The 25,771-nt window shown below is 44.5% G+C and overlaps 1 protein-coding gene across 2 annotated transcripts in view; it reads left to right on the plus strand.

Annotated features, from left to right (window-relative positions):
- ASTN1 (astrotactin 1) overlaps window positions 1-25,771 on the plus strand; it is a 335,381-nt gene that overhangs the window by 135,204 nt on the left and 174,406 nt on the right. For both annotated transcript variants that reach the window (XM_060088555.1, XM_060088557.1), the window contains exon 2: window positions 443-630. In XM_060088555.1, coding sequence (XP_059944538.1) covers window positions 443-630 — 188 coding nt within the window. The remainder of the gene's footprint in view (window positions 1-442; window positions 631-25,771) is intronic.

A 25,771-nucleotide genomic window follows, 5' to 3' on the forward strand; every position in this document is an offset into this window, starting at 1 on the left:
TCCTGGGCAGATTCACTAGTGTCTCAGAGTAATTTCTAGGGAACTCACACTTTCAAATTTACAAGAGGCAAAGAATCTTCTATTTACCTCAAGAGGTCATCAGAGTATTCAAACTGTGCTAAGTAAAGGATGCTATTGATCATAGAAATATGGGGAAGAACTTGAATTTTTACCTTTGTATTTTTCTCAGTGGGTGAGAGGCTGGGCCACTAGTTTATGGTGCAAAGACTGATGGGGGGGGATAATTCTCTTCTTCTCAGGGCCTCTTCCCTTTCTTGAGATTTGGAGCAGCAGTAAGCCTGACTTAACTACAGTTAGAAACCCTTTGTTGTCTTCATCTGACACTGGCTAATTGGTACCAATGTCTAGGAGGGAGATGAAAAGGAGACTTGGACTGGTCCAGTTGGAATTCTGACCTGTGCCCTTGGTGTTTGTCTTCTAGAGATCTCAGGGAACACGGAGGACATCCCTCTGGTGCGCTGGAGGCAGCAGTGGCTGGAGAATGGCACTTTACTTTTTCACATCCACCACCAAGATGGTGCCCCGAGCCTCCCTGGACAAGACCCAACCGAAGAACCCCAGCATGAGTCGGCAGAAGAGGAGCTGAGAATCCTCCACATCTCAGTCATGGTAAAAGCAGCACAACCGTAGCCTCTCAGGCTATGGCTTGTGTTTCCTTGACATTAAGAGTCTGGGTGCTGTAGACATAGCTCTGTAGGACGCAGCTCCACAGTCTGATCGTTGATCTTGTTCATAAGTACATTTCCCATTTATGGGAAATATCTCCACCTGTGGTGTAAGTAAAAATTGCAGTTATTTCTGTGCCACCATTACCCGACGGTTCTAACAACATGCCTAGACGGGGAGTAGCTTCTACAAACCAGAGACAGTGTCAGATGGGGGTCGTGGATTGTCTTAGAAAGGAATTATTCAATTAGATCAGAATATCTTATAACAGTTTCTCCATATATGGTTGCTGAGGGACTGAATTACCAAGCTGCTTGCTGCTACTGAGCCCTCTTCTCCAAGATGGGAGAAAATCAGTCCTGGCTTTCTCTCCTCTTACAATGAAAGGTGTGCCGATTGATACTTGCCTTTCTCTCTAGCCCATCTCAGAAACATCACCATCAACATCCCTTCTAAGATATCCCCTCTGAAAATTAGAGAATTTTCCCTAAAATTCTAGGAACTTGTGTTTTAGAATCTCCCTGGAAAGTAAGTGCTACAGTGGCAGGCAGGGGTTTTGTTTGGTATTGTTTTGCTCATTGGTGGATCTTCAACACCTAGAATAATGCATTCACATAGTTACTGCTTAATTATAATTATTTGTGGAATAAATGAATGCATTTCCCAGTAGAAATGGAACATGCCTGATTCACTTGGTATTTTTATTAGTAAAATCAGTACATCACCTGCTCCTAGGGTAGCTTGAAAGCTGATTGAGACTTGACTGATTATCTGCGGACTATATGTATGGGAGGGGATGGGCTCTTTCACTGTTACGAAATTCAACAGAGAACCAAACGAGGTCTTGATCTAAACTTTAACTAATCTATTACTCGGGTACCATCACTATGTGCTGTTTAGTTTTGTGTATTAGATTGGGGAAAACTGAGCACATTTTAGATGTATTAAAATTTTCATTATCTAAATATTTGGCATGGAAAATATCCCTATAAAATCTCTGATAAAATCTCAGAATGCAAGCCTTCTATTTCTTCCTCAGCCAGTGTCTCCATGAATAACTGACTTGATAGATTACCTGTGTATGCACAGCTGCTCTACTTTGTTTAAACTATGTGGTTGAGAAAAGAGTCCTTGAATAGCAAATAGAAAAACTTCAGTGTCCAGATACGCCAGAAAGTGAGCAGGTAAATCAGATTACTGTGCCTCACATATACAAATTAATTGAGGTTTATAACATTAGGGTTAGAGTACTTGTACATCCTTAGTCAAAGACCGCTGTTTCTTCTCTCAGGGAAGCTTATCTTCTTCAATGTAGCTTGTAGTTTCCAGATTGTGGTGAGATCGGGCAGACCTGCAGAATCAGCCCTGGCATCGCTTGGGGTGACAGATGCAGGGGTCACATTGTTTTTGTCTTTATCATGTGGTCTGATTGAAAAGAAGGGTACAATGGTGGACTTTCCGCCAGCTATCCACATCCTCCCATCAATGTGGGAAGCGGTCATTGTGATGGATAGTTTTTGTTTTCTTCTGGTCCAAGACCATTTCAAAGGTCCAGTCTTCATAACACCACAAAAATGTTTAGGGTAAAGAGAACTGTAAAGAGATTCCCAGGAACTAACGTTGGGAGTGGCTGTGTCTGAAAGAAAGACCCTGAGTGTAAGAGGTTAAGGCAGGCGAGGTGTCAGATGGTATTTTTAGTGGGGGTTGGGGAAGTGGTGTGAGCATCTGTGGGAGGACATTCCAAAGATTGTCCTAGTTGCTACATGATATCTTCAGTGTAGCAGGGACCCCATCTTCTATATTCAGATGAGGTGCTCCAATAGATTCTCCAGAGAAGTGTGTGTGTATGCATGTGTGTGTGTGCGCATATTTGTGGGGATGGGTGGCTGATCAAGGATGCCAAAGAATCTGAGGAAATAGATGGTGTCCTCAAAACGTAATAACCCTTACAAGAAGCCCTACATTGCTACTGCTTTTCGTTGAGCCCCCCTGGGCAGGAATTAATGGAAAGTGGACACTGAACTGGAAAGAGAACAAAAGTCAGCCTTAAACCTGGGACCCTTTGAGCTCTTTCCTTCATATGCTACTGGTTACCCATGGCAGACCAACAGTGATGTTCAGGTTTCCAAATAAAATGGGAGAGATGTCTCCTTCAGCTTGACTTTAGTTTATTCTATGTTATTTTCAACTAAGCTGGAGGGGGCAGAGGTTCAAAGGGCTTGAGTAAAGGGTCAGGGTGGGCAAGTCTGGTATTTGTCTCTGGCTTGCCCTCTTGGATGTGGATGGGTCCACATCTCCATGAAAAATTCAGGAAAGCCTATGGCTTCTGCAGGAGCACAGGGCCCCCAAGGTGAACTGAAGATATAAGTACTCCCTCCCGTCCTTGCCAAGATGGTGTGGTGAGTGGAGCCTCCTGCCGCCCCTCTCGCCATCCCGCCTTCCTCCATTTCCTACTGCATCCACCCTCAGACACTGTCTCTCCTATCCTTTACATTCTATTCTAGAAACAGTTTCAAAGTTTGAAGTTTTGTATCTGCCCTCAACTTAGAAATCAAGCCTGAAGGTATGCTGTTTGAAGATGTCGTTCCCAGAGTCTCTGATGGTTTCTTCTTAAGAGACTCAGGGATTGGTAGACTCTATCTGATACACTTTATGCCATATCTTTTGGAAGTAAGTAGGCAGCCATTTGAGTCATCTGGAATGACAACATTATAAATGTTAGAAGATAGCAAAATCCTTTGACTAGTAACAGTATTGGTCAGCGAAATGCACTTAAATGAAGTCTTATTACCCAAACCCTGTTAGTTATGAAATAACAATAGCAGGGCTATTTTTCATTAACTATAACAATCAATACTGATGCAGTTTTTAGTTGGATCCAAATAGCGTAATTCAAAAAAGAGAAAAGTTAAGGTTATCAAAACATGAATATACCCAACCATTTCTCTCTTGTTAAGAAAATGTATATTTAAAAGCTTAACTAACAATCCAAAATATTTCTGATATGTGCAGAGGGAATTAATGGTTCTGTGAACACCTTAAAGTTTACATTTCTTTCATTTTGTATTTACACTTTTCTCATCCATATAGCCTCAGGGCAGAGACTGCTGTTTATTTTTATATTTTGCATTTACTGTGTTTTATTTACACACAAAATGTCAATATAAGTAATGAGAGAATGAGATATAGAGGAAAACCCTTTTTTTGTATCCTTTTGACATTGTATGGATGAAAATTGGTAAGTTCTCTCTTACATTGTGCCCAGTATATATATACCATCAGCAAAATCGTGGGCTTACAGAAAACCAATACCTCAGCTAGGAACTTGGCAATTTAAAACTTTAAAAAACCTTCTGCTTTTCTTATTTTTCAATCACATCCTAAAATTTTTGAATTATTTTTTCCAAAGAAGTACTATTTCTTCCTTACATAGAATAATTGGATTTCCTTCCTGAAATCTTATATTATTGCTTTGAGGGTCACATGATGTATTTTAACTTCCTGCCTGATTCAGATGTGGCTGAAGAGATTTATTTCGAATTTTGCAAGATAATTGACGTTTAAAACTACAAAAGTACACAGGATTCTCTTTTGCAAACTCTTGAACAAGTGAAAGCAAAATCATCAAATGAAAATTGCTATGTGAGCTTAAACCAGAAGTCAAGGAATTCTTCAGTTATAAGCAAATTGTTTACTCCACTGAAGATCAAGTTTTAATATGACTTTACATTAGATAGTCAGACTCTGTGTGGATTTAAATTTCCATATTGTACTTTTGCTAATTTACCATGTGATCTACATTTTTCTTCTTAAAGTACACAAAAGAATTTAATGGTGCATAATATAATTTTAATGGATTATCTACTTATTTCATCTTTGTAATTAAAGATGGCAGTGTTAATAGACTTCCTATATGCATATGGGTTGGTTAAGTATATTTTTCACAGCAAGTAGCCTTTCAAAAATGCTTCAGTTTGATATATATGTATATATATTAGTGATAACTAATATATGTAATATGTATATATATATATATATTAGTGATAACTCCCATTGGTAGATAATATCTTTTGTAGTTCAGCCTTCTTAGGCACAATTCACAATTGAGGAAAAAAATAATCTTTGAGCACTTGTCTATCCCCCTGAGAGTTTTATGAAGAGAACCCATCAATCAAGCCTGGGTGCTAAGCAGGACCACTAGCCCCGGCTGTGTGGAGCCCATTGGCCAGTGTCTGCAGGTTCCTGTGGCCTCCAACTGCTGGCTCCTCAGGGGTCCCCAGGCTCCTCATTTCTGGGAGACCCAGGTGAGCCCATGGCGCATAGTTTTCTTTGGGGAGAAAGAATGTAGGAAACAAGGTTCAGGATGTTCCATTCTGGGGAGGTCACACTTGGGGCTGAGTTAGTGCAAAGCCCACAGAACACACGTATGGGAGACCCTAAGATTGTGCTTCCAGGACTGCAGACAACTTTGTGCCCAAGGACCCATCCTTGCTCTTACTTGAGCATCCTTACTCAAGTTCAGTTCAGCTGCCGAAGCATCACATATTACTTGCTTGAAGCTGTCTACATTTCACTCCTAAAGCTCAGCCATTTCTAGGGCAGAGAAGAGCAGTCCTAAGCATCGTCATTGCTGTGTGCCACCAAGACTGTCAGGTACTTACTAGGTGTACGTGGGCATAGGAGAGAGGGCTAGGTGCTTTTTCTTTCAGTACCTTTTACCTTCAACAAATCTGTTACAAAAAATTTGTTAGCAAATTCATCAGAATCACTTTTGCATCTTTATTGTCAATTGATATTATTTGTTTAGTTGGAGAGAGGATACCCTAATTTATCAGGGCTAGTGCTTCTGATCTTTGAGAAACAAATGGAGGCGCTAAGACATCTTGTGTTACCACAAAGGACAGAACTAGAGTAATAAATTGGAAGGTACAGAAAGACAGGTCCTGATTCAGTCCAAGGAGCTCATCTAGGAACTCAAGCCATCCATCATGGGACTAGATTGACCTATTGGCCATACTGTCCACCTACCAAAGCTATCTTTGTGTTCTTGGCCTTCCATGAGGAAAATGGTGGGCAGTTCCTAAAATAGCAAGACCCCTAAAAACAAAACCCCTTTGTTCTTGGGTTGTCTCTGACTATCTGATGTGCAACAGACTGGAGATGCCAGGGTCCATTTGAGGGCTATTCCAAGTACTGAGAGAGAGTTGGCTTGCAAACCTCCTCCGTCCGGCACCGTGGTTTGGCTGTGCATCTCTTGTCGACGTGCATTAGGTGCAGGTACATGTGAATCCATTAGCCATTTCAGTTGATCAGCTGTTCCATCTTGCTCGCTGCCCTCCCCTATTCCTGTAGAGTGGGAACTGGGGTGCAGTGGAAGGAAACACTGCATTTAGTTGGAAGGTGGTATTCAGATCTGGCTTTACCACTTTATGTCATCTGCTGTCCTTTTGGGAAGCTTCATTACCTCATCTGTGAGATGAATGCATTGGTTAGGCTTTTTAGCTTTAAAGAATGGAGATCTACTCAGACCTTCTTTGTAATGGAGTTTTACTATAGAAATTCATATGGAGGTAAGGGAGACAGAAATCCTCTGATTTAAAAAAAAAATCTAAAAAGCAGAATTTCATGAAGCCTGGAACAGGTAGGTTGTGCAGGATCCAGGTCATCTTGTCAGCCCCCAGCCTCAGCACTTTGTGGTTTGGCTTTTTGCACCTGTTTCTTTTACTTTTGTTGCCATAATGAGAAACTTTGTCCAGTCTACTCTGTAACTGTTTTCCCCATTTTGCCACTTTTATAAAATGTTTGCACTATCCATTCACTCATCAAGTCACCTCACTTGTGACCTCACCTGACTGCTCTCAGCTTTACAAGGTTTCCAGTTTTGTTCCTGCCACTGCCAGCCTCGCTACTGCCCTCCACCCTTTTTCTAACTCAGGGAAACAAGCAGATGGACCTCACTAGTTACCATAGTTCCTGTATGTTCAGAGACTTTCCTATCAAATTATCCCATAGATAGATGTAACCTTAACCAGCCTTCTTCTGTTGGCTATAGTTATGGGGAGGTTGGCTTAGGTGACACAGAAAATGGTCACTCCTGCTCCAGGGACAGCTTGGAACCACTTCCTTTAGTAGAGGCTGCTAAGTCATGAGTCCATGATTCACTTGTTTAATACAGTGGGCAACTACAATCTAACTTGTAGAGGTGTTAGGAGGATCGAAAGATTTCATCACCACCATCACATCATCATCACAGTCTTCATTTTGCACTTACTATGTACTTACTATCTAAGTACTTTCAATATACATTAGCTTATTTTTTATTCGTATCACAACAGCATGAGGTAGAGTTTATTATTATCTCATTTTACAAACGAAGGGACTGAGAGGGCCAGACAATCTATATACTCTAAGAAGCAACCATGTCCTAGCCCACAGTGAGCGCCCAAGATATATTTATTACATGGCCTTTTACCGGCTTTTGTTGTCTTGTCAACTTCTGTCTGCTGAGACTCAACTGACATGTGTCCCCATTGTTACTTCAAAGCCACTAACTCTTTGAGCACTAGGACCCACAACCAAGGTGGCATGCAGATCTGTCTTTTCTGTGGTTACACCAGGAAGCTAACCCCAAAATTTGAGAGTCTGTTCAGCTCAGCTGACCCCACCTACTAACCTTGGCTGCAGCCACTCTGCCTGACAGCTGGCAGCGGGTTTATTGGCAGAGAAGGGAGGAGGGAAGTTGGGGACTTCCAACTCTAAAATTGTGGAAGTCATGTAACAGTAAACTTAGGCTTTTTCATATACATACTTTCACACTTTTGCAGTAAATTTCTAGAAACCAAAAAAGCATTTGAAAAACATTATTGACCTATTATTGATTTCAAAAAATCATTGCCTCATTCATTCATTTAGTTATTGATTCTTTCATGCAATGATATGTCAGGCTTCAGGTACTTTTTTAACTATTAAGGAGATAGAAAACTAATAAGACAAGATTCTGCTTTCAAGGAACATTCAATTATATTATTAACACTTAACGTTTGCGGATGGCCTTCGGCAGAACTGAGTGTCAAGTGGTTCCCTGTTCCGTTCCATTCTTTACGTCCTCTTTACAGTTCTATTCTTCTCTTTCCTGAAGCTCATAGAGGCCTTCAGTTACCCCCATTTCTCCAGACAGCAAGGAAAATAGCTAAGAGGCCAAATTTTCACAAGGATGCTAATGTGTTTTAACAACTTGATATAATATTCTGTTCAGCAATTTAGCTCACTTGATATAGATGCCAACAATTTACTTTTAAGTACTCAGTTCCAAAAATCCCTGAAGATCTTTTTGAAATAAAGAGTCACAATCTCTGTGGGGTTTAAATCAATATTAGGACCTGGTAATATTCATAGTAATGAAGCTATCCCTTCACTCACTGTGTCCCAGACAACGTATGGGATTATTTTCATGAATAATATCAATCAATTTCCATGGCAGCTTTGTGAAATAGTATTAAATCTCCCATTTTTCGGATGTGAACACTGAGACATAGAGAAAGTAAATCACAGACCGAATTTCACATAGGTGGAGCCAAGATTCCAGGCAAATATATCTGACTTCAGACTTCACTCTGCTGTAAGACTGCAGCTTGATGGCATGAGGATTGGCTGGCTTCTCCAGTTTTGTAGGCTGTGGAACAAATGTGCTCCTTTTGGCTAGCACAGCAGAAACCCTTTGGTGGATGAAGGTTAGGAGGGCACATAGAGAAATGGGCAAGATACTGTCATGGTGGAGTCTCTGGGTCACTTCAAAAAGTGAAGAGCTAGACTGGGCAACAAGATCAAGCATTACAGAAGCCTGGGGTTGGATCTGAGCAGAGGTCATTGAGAAGCCAAGAAGCCACTGAAGAGTATAAGTTCTATGGTATAGTACTTTAGTTCTATGGTCTAGCTATGGTAGTTTATAGCAGTGGCTTTGCTATCAGAGAGACCAAATTGAATTCTCATTCTACCATTGACTAGACTTTCTAGTGGCTTTGGAAAAATCGCTCAGTCTGTCTAAATTCACTTTTCTATCTGTAAAATGGGAATGATAATAGATTCTACCTCATAGGGCTGTTATGCTGATTAAATGAGGTGATTCTTATTAGGCACTTCCTGCAGTGCCCGACCCGTGGGAGGTGCCTAGTAAATATTGCCTAGGTAAACTGTTGGGGTGCCGTGTAAGCTGGATGTAACAATTTCTGTGTGCAGTGTGTTACCCAGGGGCCCGCTACCTTAGGGAACCAGGAAAACAGGTGGGATCATAGCAACATCTTACAGGAGTCCTAGAGAGGTTTTGCTCAGGGAAAAGACTGAGGCGATTAAGGACATCAGGGCCACAGAAGGTGCCCATTACAAAGCTGGGATGTGGTCATGGACATCCAGGGCATTGTTAAGTCACTTTTATTGTTTACAGGGTTCCCTAGCAGCTATCCTGTGGTTTAGGATGGTAATCTCAGCTCCAAACTTCCCTGGAAGAACTTCATTAATTAACTGATTTTTTTCATCAAACCAAGTGACGTCATTATGGGAATTCCTTTTCTGCCCAGGTATCCACAGATACAAAGATTGTTATTACATTCACAAGAGAAAAAAGAGGGCATACAATGATGGGTGATATTCGGGGTCAGCACTGGTGGAAAAACTCAGAGATTCTTATTCTTTTTTTTTTTTTTTTTTTTGGCGGTACGCGGGCCTCTTACTGTTGTGGCCTCTCCTGTTGCGGGGCACAGGCTCCGGTCGCGCAGGCTCAGTGGCCATGGCTCACGGGCCCAGCCGCTCCGCGGCATGTGGGATCTTCCCGGACCGGGGCACGAACCCGTGTCCCCTGCATCGGCAGGCGGACTCTCAACCACTGTGCCACCAGGGAAGCCCAAGAGATTCTTCTTTTTTTTTTTTTTTTTTTTTTTTTTTTTTTTTTTTTTTTTTTTTTTTTTGTGGTACGTGGGCCTCTCACCGTTGCGGCCTCTCCGGCTGCAGAGCACAGGCTCCGGACGCTCAGGCTCAGCAGCCATGGCTCACGGGCCCAGCTGCTCCGCAGCATGTGGGATCTTCCCGGACCGGGGCACGAACCCGCGTCCCCTGCATCGGCAGGCGGACTCTCAACCACTGCGCCACCAGGGAAGCCCCGAGATTCTTCTTCTTAATGCTGTTGTATTTCCTCCAGATCATGCTGTCTTCTCTCACCTTCTGCCCCTCCCTAAAGCATTGGGATTCTCTCACAGACCTGAAGGTTGTCCTTAAATATGACCTCAAACCCACACCCATGGGCCTTGGTTGGAGGCAAACTAGATTTAGGTAGAGTAGATAGAGCTAGCTGGGCCCACCGAGAGACCTGTAGCATGGACAGTGGCAGGAGATTAGGCCAAGGATCTGTAAAGGGCCAAATGGTAAACATTTTCAGCTTTTAGGCCATTGAAGCTTTGTTGCAACTACCTAACTCTTGCCATTATAATGCCAAAGCAGCCATACACAGTATATGACTGCATGGATGTGGCTGTGTTCCATAAAACTTTATTTATAAAAACAGACAGTGGGCCACATTTGGCCTAGAGGCCATAGTTTAGTGACCCGGAACTAGTACATTTTCCTCATTTTGTCTACAGAGACTAGACTCTAACAACTCGGTAGAAGTTATAGGGTTCTATTTGCAATGTAAAAGATAATAGTTTGCTAGTGTTCGTTAGACTCCCATAGATTGATTATAATTGTCACTTAAGGAAGACACTGATAAAGACTGTTCTTGCTAAAATTCAAGGCATATGGCATTTACAAGTTCAGGTGAAGTGCACTCACATTAACCTCTCTTGAGAGGTATTGATGGGTTTAGTGAAGACAAAAGTTGATGAAAACAAAAATGTGCTTAGACTTGACAAAAGAAATATAAACAGGATACCGATGAGCAAACATGCTGTCTTCTCTTCCCTGTGGCTCCTGCTTGGTTTCAACTTTGCCATACACAGTAGACTTATATGAAATGCCTGTTCATGTTAGAATATCTCCTTCAAGCAAAATACCTGATATAAATGTACATGTGGGCATGGAAGTAGAATTGTGCTTCCAGACACATCACCATCAAGTTGGTGATACGGAAGGACTTTACGAGTTGGTGGTGGCTTTCTGCCTTGCTGAGGAGGCTGAGGGTGGACAAAGCCTTTTAAGACCTCGTCTCATAAAATCCGCTGTGACTCTTTCAAGTATCTGCTCAAGTTTATTCAAAGTCTTGCCTACGTGAGAGGCTGATGTCAGGAGCGCTCCTCAGTGTTGCATAGGGGCCCCCACGGTACATCCGGGGAGGTTGGGAGCCTCTTCATACTGCCCTGCTATTTATGAATTCTCCTGACACCTCTATCACTGCTGCTGACGTCCATAAATAGCAACAGAGATGAGTCAAGGAGCCTTCTAACTTGGGATGAATCAGATGCTCTGTTGATACATTGGACTGTGCCTGACAGTACAAGTGCTTCATGGAACAGTATCCAGAGCCTTCTGGGTTCTGGCTCCCAATCCCACAGTTTGCTTCACGTGAACCTAAGGTGACTTCTGCTGCTCCAACACCATAAAGAAGGCAGAGCTGTACGAGATCCCTACAGGAGATCTGATACCACATGTTTATGAAAGGATTCAACCTTTTGTTTCCTCCCTTCTTCTCTCTTGTCTGAGGAAAAATGGAAGGCTTTGGGATTAAGGCACAAAAGTATTTTGGATTTATGAGTCAACATGTCAGGATTTGGCATTTATGGGCCTTAGACACATTGTTACAGGGTGAGGTAAGCTGCCACACAGAACAAACTCAGACGTGCTCTGCATCCCAGCAGTGATGTTAAAGCATCTCTCTTTGATTCTCTGTTTATTCCCGAAACTTCATGGAGTGTATACATCCAGGTCACCATCCTCAGGCTTTCCGCTGGCCGTGTCAGTCCCCAGCCCCACTCGCCTCACTCGCCTCTGCTCATCAGTGAGAGCAGCCCCGGCATCTAAGGCCTCCAGCCTCTCCAGGTCACAGTCGCCTTCCTGTGACTCCACCTGGAGTTGGGATGGGGCAGCATCCACCTGCCCCAGCCAGGGCTTCCATGGCAGAGTGGTGCAGGCTGAGAGCCTAGCTGTACTCATACAGACCGTATTTCCTTTTTCTCCCCTCAACAGTGATTAAAGCTCGGTCGAGGAGATGAGCAGCCTCATGTTGGATAAGACCACAGAATTAGAAGTCAGGAGGCGTTCCCTATAGTCCTTTTCCCCAGAAGAGTCTGTGAAACCTTAGGCAAGCTCCTTCACCGTCCTGAGCCGCAATTTTCTTATCTGTATAGGAATGTTTTCAAAACTTTAGGCATTCAGGATTTTTGCCAAATTTTTATACAATCTGTGTTAGTGTTTTCAGAAGATTTTTATTTAAATTGACTGTCTTTTTCAGTTGGAAGTTATTTTAGCTTTATCTCAGATGAAAATGCCAACAAAATCGTAGGTTTGAAGTAATAGTGAATTAATTCAATATAGATTAGGAAAAATAAAATTTTATGAAATAAATAAAAATGTTTCATACTTTTACCAGCCATTAGCATGCCAGTGACCAGGAGCACTGGATGGGCTGTGTGCACTCTGCCTCGGGAATCCCAGGCTAGGTGCCCTTCAAGATGCCTCCAGATCTCACTTCCTAGGAATATGACAATGAAAGACGGATGGGACACTAGCAATCCCTGGTTAAAACAGACCTCAGGGTAACATATCGAGAAACTTGATTCCATCCCCTGCAGCAACTCTGCTCTTCTTTTTTCCATTTATGAGCATGCGATGATGGTCTGTGGGGAAAAGGGTGGGCTTCTGTGCCTATAGGTTGGGTTGATGGTGGCAGTTCTGCCCTGGGAGGGAGCTGTCACTGCCCACGGTGCTGATCTGTTGGAAGGAGTTTGGTGGCTGTGAGCCCTTGCCTGTGGCCCACTGGGACCTCTCTGCAGGCACTCTGAGATTTTGCTGAACTGCTGGCCCAGGGCCCCTGTGCTCAGCCAGCTCTGCTTTTCACAGTCCCCAGGGAGTCTCCCTAGACATGCCCCCACCTTTGCTGGCAGGAAGTGCTCCAGGATGGAGTGGCCTCCGGACCACTTGAGGGATCAGGTCATAGGAAGGGCCCACAACCTCCAGCTTGGGGGACTTGGTAAGGGGAAGTGTCCCCCAGAGCACTGTGGAATCACCTCTGGAGGACTTCGGGTGCTCTCAGAAGAGGATGTTGATCCTCCTACCTAAAGTGCCTCCAGCGAAGCCAGAGGCGGCGTGATTCCTGGCAAGCACAGCTGAGCCAGTGGTTTTATATTTCTTCCTCACCTGACTGCCTCCGTTGCCCTGTGTGCTCTGTTCTCAGGACAGCAGTTAGGAGGAAAAGTCTGTTTTAGAAGGAAAATTCCTGACAGGATAATGAACTCTGCCTTGCCGACTAACAGTGAAGGCACTTAGAGGGCACCTTGCCCTCCTGGTGGGTCCCGCTGGTTCTCAGCAATGCCAGATTTCCATCAGGAACCAGGAATGCGAGGTCCTCTCTGAGGCACTGGACATTCAGCTGTTTTCCTCTTCCTCGCTTCCCTCTCCTACAGGCTTTTTGTGAGTTCCTTTGCCTCTTTGCTCAAGTTTGGATTCGATGTTCATTTCTGCCTAGTTTATCTAATGGAAAAAGTTAGAGTGGGAAGTGGGCTGTGTAACTATTTCTGTGAGCACATTCAAAGGGCTATTTCTACATCCAGACATTTTTCACCAGCATTCGTGCTACATGCTGCCTTACCCAGAAAATATCATTTCAGCTCACTAGGGTTGCAGAGGAGGAAGACCGTTATTTCACTTACGAATCATCCACACAAATAGTGCATTTTATTATCTGGGAACAGAAGGATCTCAATCTTCCTATTCATTCTTTTGCCCAGGATCCCCCCTTCTGCACTCTCCTGTTCAGGGTCCCTGTACCTGTCATGGCCACGGCATTGTCCCCTTGTGCCCTCCACTCCTCTCCCTGTGTCTGTGTTCAAATCCTACCTGTCTTTTACGTCCTTCCTCAAGCATCTCCCCCTGGCCACCTTCCCCAGTCTCTCCACCAGAGACCATGCCTTCTTCCTGGTTTCCTCTGGCCAGCCCAACAGGGAAGATTTCTCTGAGCCTCTCTCATGGCTGGTATCTATTTCTATCCAGTGTGTTAGTATTTTGATGAGTCTTTTCTTCTCTACTAGGTTCCTAAATGGCAGGTTCTGGTCTGAGTCTGATTCATCTTTATATTTCTTACAGCTACCAGCACAACGCTTCACACAAGAAACATCCCCAGTTGGTGTTTGTGGAATGAATATTATTTGTTTGTATCATGTTTTTCCCCCCTTGGTCCTTACATCTGTCTCTATCTCCAGCCCTGGCTTCTCTCCCTCAAGCTTCTGACTTACAGATCTATCTGTCTGGATGTCCCACGGGCACTCCGAACAACACAGAACAGATGAAGTGTATCATCTGTCTTCCCCACCACCCTCTCCACTTCTTGTGTTCTCTCCTCGCTTGGTGCAGGGACCATCAGCCTGGTTACCCAGGTCCCATCCCCTTTCCTCCCTCCCCATCCTCATTCAGTGCAGCACCAAGCTCTGCTCATTTGATTTTCTGAAAGTCTTTAGAATCCCTCTCTTCCTTCCCTCCCCACCACCACCACTGCTGATACAGGCCCCCATCACCTCTCAGCTGACTGCTGCGTGGGTTTTCCACCTGTTCACACCGCCTTCTGATACCATCCCCTCAAAACTCCCCTCTCACTACCACCGGGCTGTTCCTAGTAAAATCCAGCTTCGACGATGTCACCTTCCTGGTAAAATGCCTTGAGCAGTTCCTCACTGTGAAGGGTAAATTCCAAGATGTTGAACCTCTCATGATCTGACCCTTCTCTCTCGTCACTCCTCGGTGTCCGCTCTCCATTCTAGGCTCACTGACCAGCTCAGTCATCTTTCCGGGACCTCCCTTGCTACTTAGCTCATCTGTGATTTCACTAGTGCCATACTTTGGGTGTAAAATCTCTTTTGTCTCCTCCGAGTGGGGTCGCTTCTAATGCCTCTTTAAAGTTAGTCCATGGGGCTTCCCTGGTGGCGCAGTGGTTGAGAGTCCGCCTGCCGATGCAGGGGACACGGGTTCGTACCCCGGTCAGGGAAGATCCCACATGCCGTGGAGCAGCTGGGCCCGTGAGCCATGGCCGCTGAGCCTGCGCCTCCGGAGCCTGTGCTCCGCAGCGGGAGAGGCCACAACAGTGAGAGGCCCGCGTACCGCAAAAAAAAAAAAAAAAAAAAATTAGTTCATGACCTCGCCTAGGAGGCATCCCTGGGTCCCTTCCCTCTAGGGTGGGTGCCTGCCAGTGCAGTCCCTGGTGCATATTCCTGCCCCAGCCCTCATCCCTGCAGAAGCCTGCCTTCACTGTGATCTCCTAGCTAGGAGGGATCGTGTATCTTTGTATCCCAGCCAAGGGCCTGGCCGAAAGAGACTCTGGGAATGAACAGATTACCCTGTGGGGAAGGCCGAGCAAGTCTGCCACCATAGAAAGCTGAGGCTCAAAGAGGCCAAAGGGCCGAATGATTGCTAAGTGGCCCTGCTGGGACTGGGGCCCAAGTGCTCAGTCAGGGCCACTTCCTCTGTGTTGCCAGGCCTTTGGTGGAATGCTCTACTCAGGGCTCCTCTCTGGTCGTTGGGGTTCCTTTCTCTCTGCTAAGCCCTCACCTCTCTTCCTCTCTCTGCATAGTCATGGAAAGGGAACTTAGGGAAGACTGACACACGCACCAGAGCTGGCCAGGTCACAAGGCCATCTCTCTCTCTCTATCTATATTAAAATTTGGTTTAATTGACACTCAGCAAAATCACTGTGAAAGATCTTCAGAGTGAGAACTTCAGCTGTGAGTGTATTACACGGCATGACATGAGGACCAAGGTGGTACCACCTGGTGTTATACAATGAAGAGGCCTCTCCCAGGACCTGAAGACTCGACAGTCCCTGACCCAGACTTCTGGGCAAAGCCAGACTCCCAGGAATAAAAAAATCTTGGGTTTTTTGGGTTTTTTTGTTTTTTTTTTTTTTCCCTGTCCTCAGTGGCTGTGTTCATACCTCTGCAGTTTGCAGCCACAGTACCGTGACCCCATCAATTGTAAAGTGTGCCAAGGGAATCTGATACTAATCATAGGTAAAGTGCTGAAATTTGTGACTGGTTTCCTTTTTTCCCATTAGAGTGGAGTCAGTGTTACAAATGACCTGTAATAAGGTCATTCTCACTCAACTTGTATTCTGGTGCGGCTTCTGGATTGGGAGAGAAAAAAATGGAGTGACAGCTGGTGCTGGGAGTACATCAAACCCTCGGTGTGCCTGTGGGATCTCCCCAGGGTGCAGCCCGCATTTGTCGTGGTGTGGTGGCAGAGAAAACTCTTCACATTGTTGGTCCTGACAGTGTTTGGCCCTCTTGCTAAGCCAGATTTAATTTCTCCAACTACAGAATGGAGTGAACAAGAACTTCTCCGTCCTACTTGCAGTCACTCTGCAGAACTAGATATACAAATGTAAATATATATACACACATAAATACAAATAATGCTTATATTAATAAAAACAAAACTTAAAGCTTTAGTTTCTAAGAAAAGGGACTTTTTTACACTATTCTTTTTGTAAAGCACATATATCGTTCTTCCTATAATTAGGTGCTAAACCGATGTTTTAAAATGTGATAACAAATGTCTTTGACATCTCTGATGATGGGACTCTATTCATGCAGAGCTCTGTGGAGGACAGCAAGAGCAGTCAGATCCAAGCACAGGTCAGTTCGTTTTACTAGAAAAGCATCTCCGTCAGCTTAAACGAGCCCTCTGCCGTCTCACAATGGCTTGCTAATGGCACAGAAAGATACGAGCTAGAATGCAGTTGGGTAGGTAGAAGCCATCACACTTTCTGAAAACACAGCTAATAGCCTCTGGTTGATGGGTCTGTAGCGTGGACCTCCCATTCCTCACTCCCTTGGGGTGAGGAAGCAGACCCCCTACTGTAGCTGACTCCTTCCTGGGAGGCTCTACAGCCGAGGGGGCACCCCAGGGTTGGCCAAGGAGCCAGCTGAGAGGAGCGAAGAGGGCTTCCAGATGGAAGCCTTAATTCTGAGCCGACAGTGTAGATATCGTGCTATTTGTGCTTTATCAGCTTTGCCAAGCCAGCTGAATGTGCCTCCCTGTAATTAATCAAGCAGTGAGCTATTTGCAGTAGGTCAGTTCTGGGCTGGGCCCTTCACTAAGGCTGGGACTGTAGAAAGTTTTTTTGTTTTTGTTTTTGGGTTTTTTTTTGCGGTACGCAGGCCTCTCACTGCCGTGGCCTCTCCCGTTGCGGAGCACAGGCTCCGGACGCGCAGGCCCAGCGGCCATGGCCCACGGGCCCAGCCGCTCCATGGCATGCGGGATCCTCCCGGACCGGGGCACGAACCCGTGTCCCCTGCATTGGCAGGCGGACTCTCAACCACTACGCCACCAGGGAAGCCCCTGTAGAAAGTTTTTAAACCATGGTCTCTGCCTGCAAGTCTAGTCAGAGCTATGATATGGGAAACAGCAGAATCAGGGATTAAAGATTAATTAAGGAAAGCTCTTATATGCTTTAAAAATTGGGAGCGAATGCCATGTCTGAGAATTGGAGTAATCAAAGTAGGTTTCAGGAAGGAGAGGAACTTATGCTGGGACTTATAAGGGTGTGAAGAGCTGAGGTAGAAGGAGGGTGAGGAAGGACGTGCCGGGGAAGGGAGGGCAAAGGCACAGAGATGGGCATAGACAACCCTGTCACCCTATCCTGTTCTCTCTCTGCCCCTCTCTCCCTTACAATTGAACTGAATGTGAAGAATTGAAAAAAAACCTAATCACTCCTATCAAAAAGTAGAAAAGTGAAACCTCGTGGACGCCATGATCTGCACTAAGTCGTAATGATGTTGCAGGCTGGCTGGGAACCACTTCCACGGGGTCAGGAAAACATGCCTGCCCCAGGAGCAGGATTATGCATTTGCTGGGTGGATGATGTCTGCCTCATTCAGTTGTCTCGGAAGCACAAACCCCCGACGGTCTTTGTATCATGTGAGTGTCTCTGGCCAGATCAGGCTGATCTGTGGATGCACGCCGCGTGATCAAGCTGTTGATCAGTCAATCAAAACAATAGCAGAGTTAGGCCTTTTGTCACTTTCCATGGGCGGGATGGGGCAGAGGTGGGTTTAACTTCCAGCTTCCCTTTGCTCTGGCCTGTCTTTGCGGGCAAGCACTGGGCTTGCATCCAAGGTCCTGGGAGGTATAACTAGCATCTGGCCGGGAACACAGTGAGCCGTGGTCAGCTAGTGAAGAAATCAAGCTTACAGGTGACAGGTTCTCTGCTTCACCTCATCACCTCCCCCTCCAAAGCCCCAGTACAAGAAAGAAGTCCTGGAAAACCAGAAGAACAAAGCTGACAGCACGCAGAGATGGGTGGGTGGGAGGCCAGCGAGGGAGGAGGCCGGGCACGGAGTTGTTGTGTGTGCATGTGTTTTAAATTAATGATGGGAAGGATTTGAAGACTTGTGCAATGACTTTGCCAGCAAAAATGTAATTAGCTGAAGACAACATGCTGCTGTTGTCGGAACCGGTGGTTTAATGAAGCCTGCCCTAATGAGAACGTCAGTGTCTTGCTCGGAGATTGCCTTCACAAACAGGGCCTCTTCTCCAGATTTTGTGCTTGATTAGTTCCAGAGAAAAATTGAATTGTAATAATTTTTTTTTACAAGGAGAAACAAGAGCCACAGCACTTAGTATATGGCCCAAGAGGAGACTCTTGACTGTCAAGTCTTCCCTCCCACTCCCCTCTTTGGTGTCAGACAAAGCTTGCTGGCAAGGAGTGAGGGGCTTGGAGGGAATCTTAGCATGTGAAACACTGATTGTGTTCGTAGGTCAGCGTCCCCCCCAGTCCTTAATTCCCTTGCCTGTTCCTTTGCTACAATTCTTCAGCTCTATTATGCATATTACTTGGTGCCAAGATTGAGTCACAGCTGGAGTGTTACAAGAGATGTGACCATGGATGCCCGTTATTCTCCTTAGCAAGGTGGGTCAAATAAGTTACAAGTTGGAAGAGCTTTATGAGCAGAAAGCCATGAATAAGAGCTTTGCTAACCTCTGTATTTGATCAGCATTAAATGACTTGCATTGGGAGTGACCATTATCATTGTTAGGGCCCTAATGCAAAACATGACCTGCAGGGTTTCTCCTACCTTTTCCAAATCTGTTGGCCAGCAGTCTTTTGGGTGACCTGACTGATGCAGATTCTAATTTCCCTGAAAGTGTTCAAGTCCCACATTTTGTCCCCAGCCTATCTTCTACATGTGTTGTTATATTATGGAACACATCTACTGTTCCTCTTAGGGCTCTGACCCCAGAACAAGGGCTTACAGGCAGCAAAGAGACCTGAGTTTGTGTGCAAGTGTGACAGGCTATTCTCAAGGAGATAGTTGAGCATCTGTGCCTGTTGACCCTAAAGGCATTTGATTTCACTTAGAAAACATCCACCCAAGAACAGATATCTCCGTAAGTTTTCTCTTCCCAAGTCAAAACGACAGCCCAGTAAGTCTCGCCGCCCTTGGCACAATTAAATTATTGCTTGAAATTATGCACTTGGTCAACCCAGTGATTACATTAACTGATCAGCTTAATTGAAGAAGATTGGGGGCATCTGGGGCAGGCAGTGAAGACAGTACTGACTGTAGACATTTGAGAATCCTTACTTGCATAACCCTAAGAGTTAGATATAGGAGCAAGACCACCAGGGCTTAATTTGGAGAAGATGGGAAGTTGGGGAATTGCAGCCCAGGCTACAGTGGTAGGCTTCTTTCTACTCAACAAGGGCATAAAACAACATTGTTAATTAAGATAAGTGGTTGAGTCTTGGTTTGAGCAAATTATGTAGCCCCTCTGATCTCCTGTTTCCTCACCTAAAAAATGGAAATGGTAATCCCTACTATGTATATTTATTGGTAGGATTAAATAAAATGATAATGGTAGTTCACCCTTCACTGTGTTTGGCACACGGTATATACTTTACAAATGGTAGTTATTATTTCTCCTCCATTGTGCCGATACTATAGGAATAAGGCAGTGTGTGTGTAGAACTGCAGAATGAGGCAGGAATTCGGGGGAGGAATTAAGCATATGTAATGGGATTGCTGTAGGAGCTGAGAAATGCTTTTGTCGTGTTATGTATATGTAGCCTCCGAAATCTTTGCAAAGCTAACCGTCAGCTCTGTAGGATTGTCACCTCTCCCAATACAGACACTGTGCCATTGGAGGTTCTACTGTGAAAGAAAACCCTGACAGGGCTTCTGAATACTTGACTAGACCCTGCCACAGCAGACCTCATGGCAATCGTAATGAAAAAGTTGGACCTCTGTTTGTGGGACAAAAATATGGTCAAGGCCCACACCTATGTGAAGGGCCTTCTACCTGCACCCTTGCAGACATCTCCTGGATTATGCAGCCTTTAAAGGTTCATCTCAGTTTTTAGCTGGGGAGGAAAAAAGACCTTTAAAAAAAAAAAAAAGACTTGGTTCAGAGAGTGATATTGATGAATATGTGCCCAAATCAGGGAAATCTTGACATCTTGACACTCCGTTTTATTCCCAACTTTTTTCATCTGAATTCATTGGAATTTCCACAGGTCATTGGAATCCCCACAGGGGCCTTGCACAGTGTCTGCCCTCAGTTGGTTTTCATTTGCTCAGCACCAGCTGCTTCCCACAGAGCTGTTAGGTCTCTGAGACCTCCTTTCCTCCCCTTGGGCTGGGCTACCTGACGTCTGGGGAGATGGGAGGAAGAGGGTTTAACAACTCCATTATGTTCAGAGAGAAAGAGGGTTAAAGTCTAATGGTCATTAGCATATACCGTGCCAGCTGCCTCTTCTGTTACTTGTTCAGTAATTCCCTAATGCTTGGTCCTAATGGAGCAGATTATTGTTATTATTTTACTTCATTGAGATCACCTACTGCATAAAAACAAAGAGGAAAGGGGGAAAATAACGTGGCCAAGAATAGGCATGGAGCATTATCCAGCTGGAGATATTTATTTGTTGGCTTCATGCTTGGCTTGTGAAGTTCTGAAGGGCTGGTGCACATGATCCGTGGAGGGAGCCTGTCTCACGCAGCTCTGCTCATGGGCTGCTGAGACAGTGACCTGGTGTGCTTTTGCTTCCGTGTGGACCCGTTTATCTCCCAGCCTGCCTGTCATGCACAGTGTACACATTTGTGCACGTGCCTGCACACACATACCCACACGATGGGTCACACGTGGGGCCAGCCTCTTAACATAGCACTGATTGCGGTCCCATCCATAATGTCTGACTAAGCAGCAGCATCTCTCAGAAATTTTCTAAGTCTACATCTAGAGGGAGTGGAGGACCTCAGCTTTGCCTCTGTTGCCTGATTCCTCGCGGCTCTCTCACTCTGCAGCAATCTAGGCCAGTCTTTGGAATTAGGGGATCCATTAGGGTAGCCTTGGGCCCGGAAAAGCCAGCCGTGGCAAGCTGCTTCTGTCACCCTGCTTCGTCCAGCTCCACTCGACCTCAGCCTTCTCATTAAGGCAAACGGCAGGTTCCCCGAGCTACTAATGATCAGAGAGCTCTGAGCTCCTTATGCACAAATGTACTCCCTTGCTTTTACTTTGGGACAGCAAAGTCAAGCCTCAGAGGTAAGAAAAATCCCAAGAACTAAAAAAGCAGCTCTATAAAAAGAACCTGAAAGAGGACAACTTGAAATAGCCCAGGCTGGCTCCAGCGTGCTAGGCTCTAGCCACTTTCCCTGCAGAGCTTCAGGCTCTCATTAGCTGAAACTCCTGAAGCCTCACAGAGAAGTTGAAGACAAACTTCCCAGATTAAAGAAGAAAGACAGTGATCAAACCTAACAGCATCAAAACTTTTAGACCTGGGGAAACAAAAAATTAAAAGCTATAAAGTTGAGTTTCCTCTTGAGAAGAACTTCATGCTTATAGCCTCCTTGGGTTGGGAGGGCCCTCTGATGTCAACCTGCCTAACCTAGGGAGCTCTTGATCTTAGAGTTTTTCTCTTGCTTATATATGGAATGTTGCCTGGTCCCTACCTTTACCCCCCCAAATGGCGTTTTGATGAGAGATCTTGGGGGGACATCCTATGTCTTCCCTACACTTTGGATATTTGGACTTAGAAGGGTGGGGATGGGGTTCTGAAGCATCTCATGGCAGCGGGCTCCAGTGAAAGGCTAACGAGGCAGGGCAGGTCTGTCCCCTGCCAGTGGGATGTGCAATTCACGTCAGAAGCCCCAGAGGAATGTTGAAGCGTCTTAATTAACGTGGTGGCCTGTGGCAACTGGAAAGCGTTTCCACACGCTTAAAGACTTCAGCAAACCCCCAAGGGGAGGTAATGTTCCTAATAATTTATAAATTGCACCCACTACTTAATAAGCTTAACCTGTAGCTTTTGTCTTCCATCTGGGAAGGAGATGGGCAGAGGATAATGGATTTCTATTCACCAGCCACCACAGAAAAGAGAATCTGCCAGAAGAGCCAACCAAGGGGCTTTCTCTTCTAGTTTAGGGACTCCTGGCAGTAAAAGGGTCCTCAAGGTCAAGAATGTGTCAATACAATTTCAATGACATCTTCTGATTTCCGAGGCCTATTGTGCCTTTGGGGAAGCGGGTGGGTCTGCTTATCAGGGTGCATTGGCTAGCTGGAGTTGATAGCCTGCCTCTGAAGGATCAGTTCCTTGGTCTGTAGTTTCTGGCATTACTGGGCAAGAAGAGCTCACAAGTATTTTTTCCATAATTAGTTTACCAGTTGAGAGCTGTTTCCAGTTTGACAGGTATCAGTGTTATAATCAGGAAGTTTCCAATTTGGAAGAGTCAGTGCATTTCTTTTAATCACTTCATTTGATAGATGAAGGCCTGGGGTGGGTTCATAGAGGCTGTGCAACTTGCACAAAGTTGTTCTGGTTAGCTCTGCTCTTTTATTGGTGACCTACATGCTATTAGAAACCTACTATAGTTTTCCACTGGGCTCAGAGAAACGTAGGATTGGATGGGACCTTGAAAATCATCTATTCACCTCATCCATTCCCTACCCCTGGATATTTGGATCTAGATTAGAAAGTGAGCAGCATTGCCATATGGGCTTACACAGTTTTTCTCCTCTTGGTGTGTCTTCTTTGAAAGCTGGAGAGAGATAGAAATGATCACTGTCATATGTGAGAGAGGGCATTTGCCCTAGACCTTTGGGCTTTGTTATTGGGGAAAAATAGGTGACAGGCCACCAAACTCGTCTATTTTATTCTTAGTTTTTAACCACCATTTAATTCCTTTAGGAATATAATTTGAATTCGGTGTGTCCAGTTGCCTTGAGGGATAATTAATTGTGTCTCAGATTCACTCTTCTCAGATTCACTCCTAGGGCAAAGCTAAGCTTTGAAACGTGAGCTGATTGATTGTCTGCAGCCACTTGACAGATGGTAGCTGGAAACAATCTCAGCTTTTCCACTTCTCTGCCAAGGGTTCACAAAACCCAGGTGACTCCCTAAAATTTGGTGAAATTTGATAAATATGGATTCTTTTTGTTGGGATTTACTGATCATATGACACTGATTTGGGATAATGGAAGGATTTTACCGGCCCCTGACGTTATAGGTTATACCTAGAGTATAACCTCCAGTCCAAATATCTTTACCTATCACAGTTTCTTCTGTTATAAGAAAAGAAATTATGGCAGGCTATTTCCAGTCCTTGTGACCTGTTTTTATCTTCCTTTTGTGCCTACGTTTACCTTTAAAAACCAAACTATAGAGATTATTTTCTCTAACTCAAAGGTAAACCCCATGAGATCAGGACCTATTCCTTTATTATTCACTGCAGTATCTGCATAACAGTGACCATAAGAAAAATGCCTAGCTAAGTGAGTAAATATCTGTTGAATGACTGAGTAATGAATTGAATGGATGAGTCACATAAGCAACTGACATATAAGCTTTGCTTGCAGGCACATAGATGACGTCCATATTGAAAGATACTCAAAGTTGACCTCCCCTTCTTCCCTCCCTCCCTCCCTCCCTCCCTCCTTTCCTCCCCCCTCCCGCCCCCCCTCCTTTCCTCCCTCCCTTCTTTCTACCCTTCCTTCCACGGTTATTGAACACCTACTTCATGGAAGGCACTAGGATTGACCCTGGAACTTAGCATCCTCTGCTCTCATGAAGCCTGTAATCTAGTAGATGAGATCAACAAGCAAATCAGAGATAAAAGTACTTGTGGTTAGTTATGTGGAAGGTTCTATGGGTGGTTCAGTGATATACGGAAGAATTGGCTGAGGTTATGTCACTGAACTGACTTTAAAGGACAAGAAGGGTTAGCTAAGGGAGTGAGGAATGACCCAGACCCAGGATGAATACACAGGTCAGATAATGAGACAGTCTTGTGGTTGGCCTGCATGACTGGGATGAGCATAAAAGGTAAATCTGCCTAGAACTTTCTATCCCTGAGCAATCACCATCAGTGCTATATAAAACATTGTTACATAAATATTACAAAATCCGCAAATTATCTGACAAACCTCATACTACTCTCTCAGGTAAGTGCCCAAAATGTCAGTTTCATGAGAAAATAAAAGCTGATTTCATTTGTCTGATCTCTATTAAAGTCAGCAGAAATGATTTATTGATTTTTTTTAAAGAAAAATATATTTTTAAATACCATTTTTTGCAAGCATCTTATTAATAGATGTGGAGATTTCATATACCCCAAACATACTTGTAGATACAAAAATTTTTAGCAGTTTTGAGGAAAATCAATAGAATAATCAGAAAACTCGTGAAAAGATGAATAAAGAGCAAAAAATGACATATCTTGCTGTCAGTGTTATTTTTTTTTTATTTTTTTTTATTTTTTTCGGTACGCGGGCCTCTCACTGTTGTGGCTTCTCCTGTTGCGGAGCACAGGCTCCGGACGCGCAGGCTCAGCAGCCATGGCTCACGGGCCCAGCCGCTCTGCGGCATATGGGATCTTCCCAGGCCGGGGCACGAACCCGTATCCCCTGCATCGGCAGGCGGACTCTCAACCACTGCGCCACCAGGGAGGCCCTGTCAGTGTTATTTAATGTTCAAAGTTCGCATTTTGTTACTTCTCTCTTGGGTCCAGATGTACCTTAATGGTTTTTATGTTTGTTTGTTTTGCCATAAAAATTCAAGTCAACACATAAATGAAGCACATACTCTGAACACAGCTAGGGTAGTGCAGAAGCTCAAAGCAAGGTGTAGGTGTAGGAAGAACTCCTGTGCGCTTCTGTGAAGCCTGGGAGGTCACGTTGCCCACTGCGTTTCTCAGTATGCTCATGTTCACATGCCAGGTGGGAGTCTATTTGAATGGGGTTGAATGCTTAGAGGAAGTTTGTTCCTCCCAACAAACTTACTTTTCTTTTTTTTTTTTTATTAAATATAGTTGGTTTACAATGTTTTGTTAGTTTCAGGCGTAGTAAAGTGATTCAGTTGCGTATCTATTATTTCAGATTCTCTCCCATTATAGGTTATTATAAGATATTGAATATAGTTCCCTGTGCTATACAGTAGGACCTTGTTGTTTATCTGTTTTATATAGAGTAGTTTGTATCTGCTAATCCCAAACTCTTAATTTATCACTCCCCGCTTTCCCCTTTGGTAGCTATAAGTTTACCAACAAATTTTCTTTTGTCAAACAAGGACTCGCCTTGCTCTTTTTGACTTGATTATTAGGAAGCTCCTAGCCCTTCTTGACCTAGGCTTTCTTTCCATTCATGTGCCACCTCTTGGTTTCATTAGATTATTTGAAAGAAAAATCCTAGAGGCTCTGTGAGTTGCACTGAAACTGCTTAAAATCTCCGATGGAAGTAGAAGGGTTAAAAATAATGGTAACATCAAAGAGCCGTGGTTTATCACAGGAATGCAAAAGCAATCGAATTTGAGCACTGGATTTGAGTCCTCACCATAGACGGAACATTATCAAAGTGGCTACACCCATGCCTTTTCCCAGTATAGTGGAGGCCCTGTCCATAAAGTTCT

Source organism: Mesoplodon densirostris, chromosome 2 (genome assembly GCF_025265405.1).
Source record: "Mesoplodon densirostris isolate mMesDen1 chromosome 2, mMesDen1 primary haplotype, whole genome shotgun sequence".
In the NCBI taxonomy this organism is placed as follows: domain Eukaryota; kingdom Metazoa; phylum Chordata; class Mammalia; order Artiodactyla; family Ziphiidae; genus Mesoplodon; species Mesoplodon densirostris.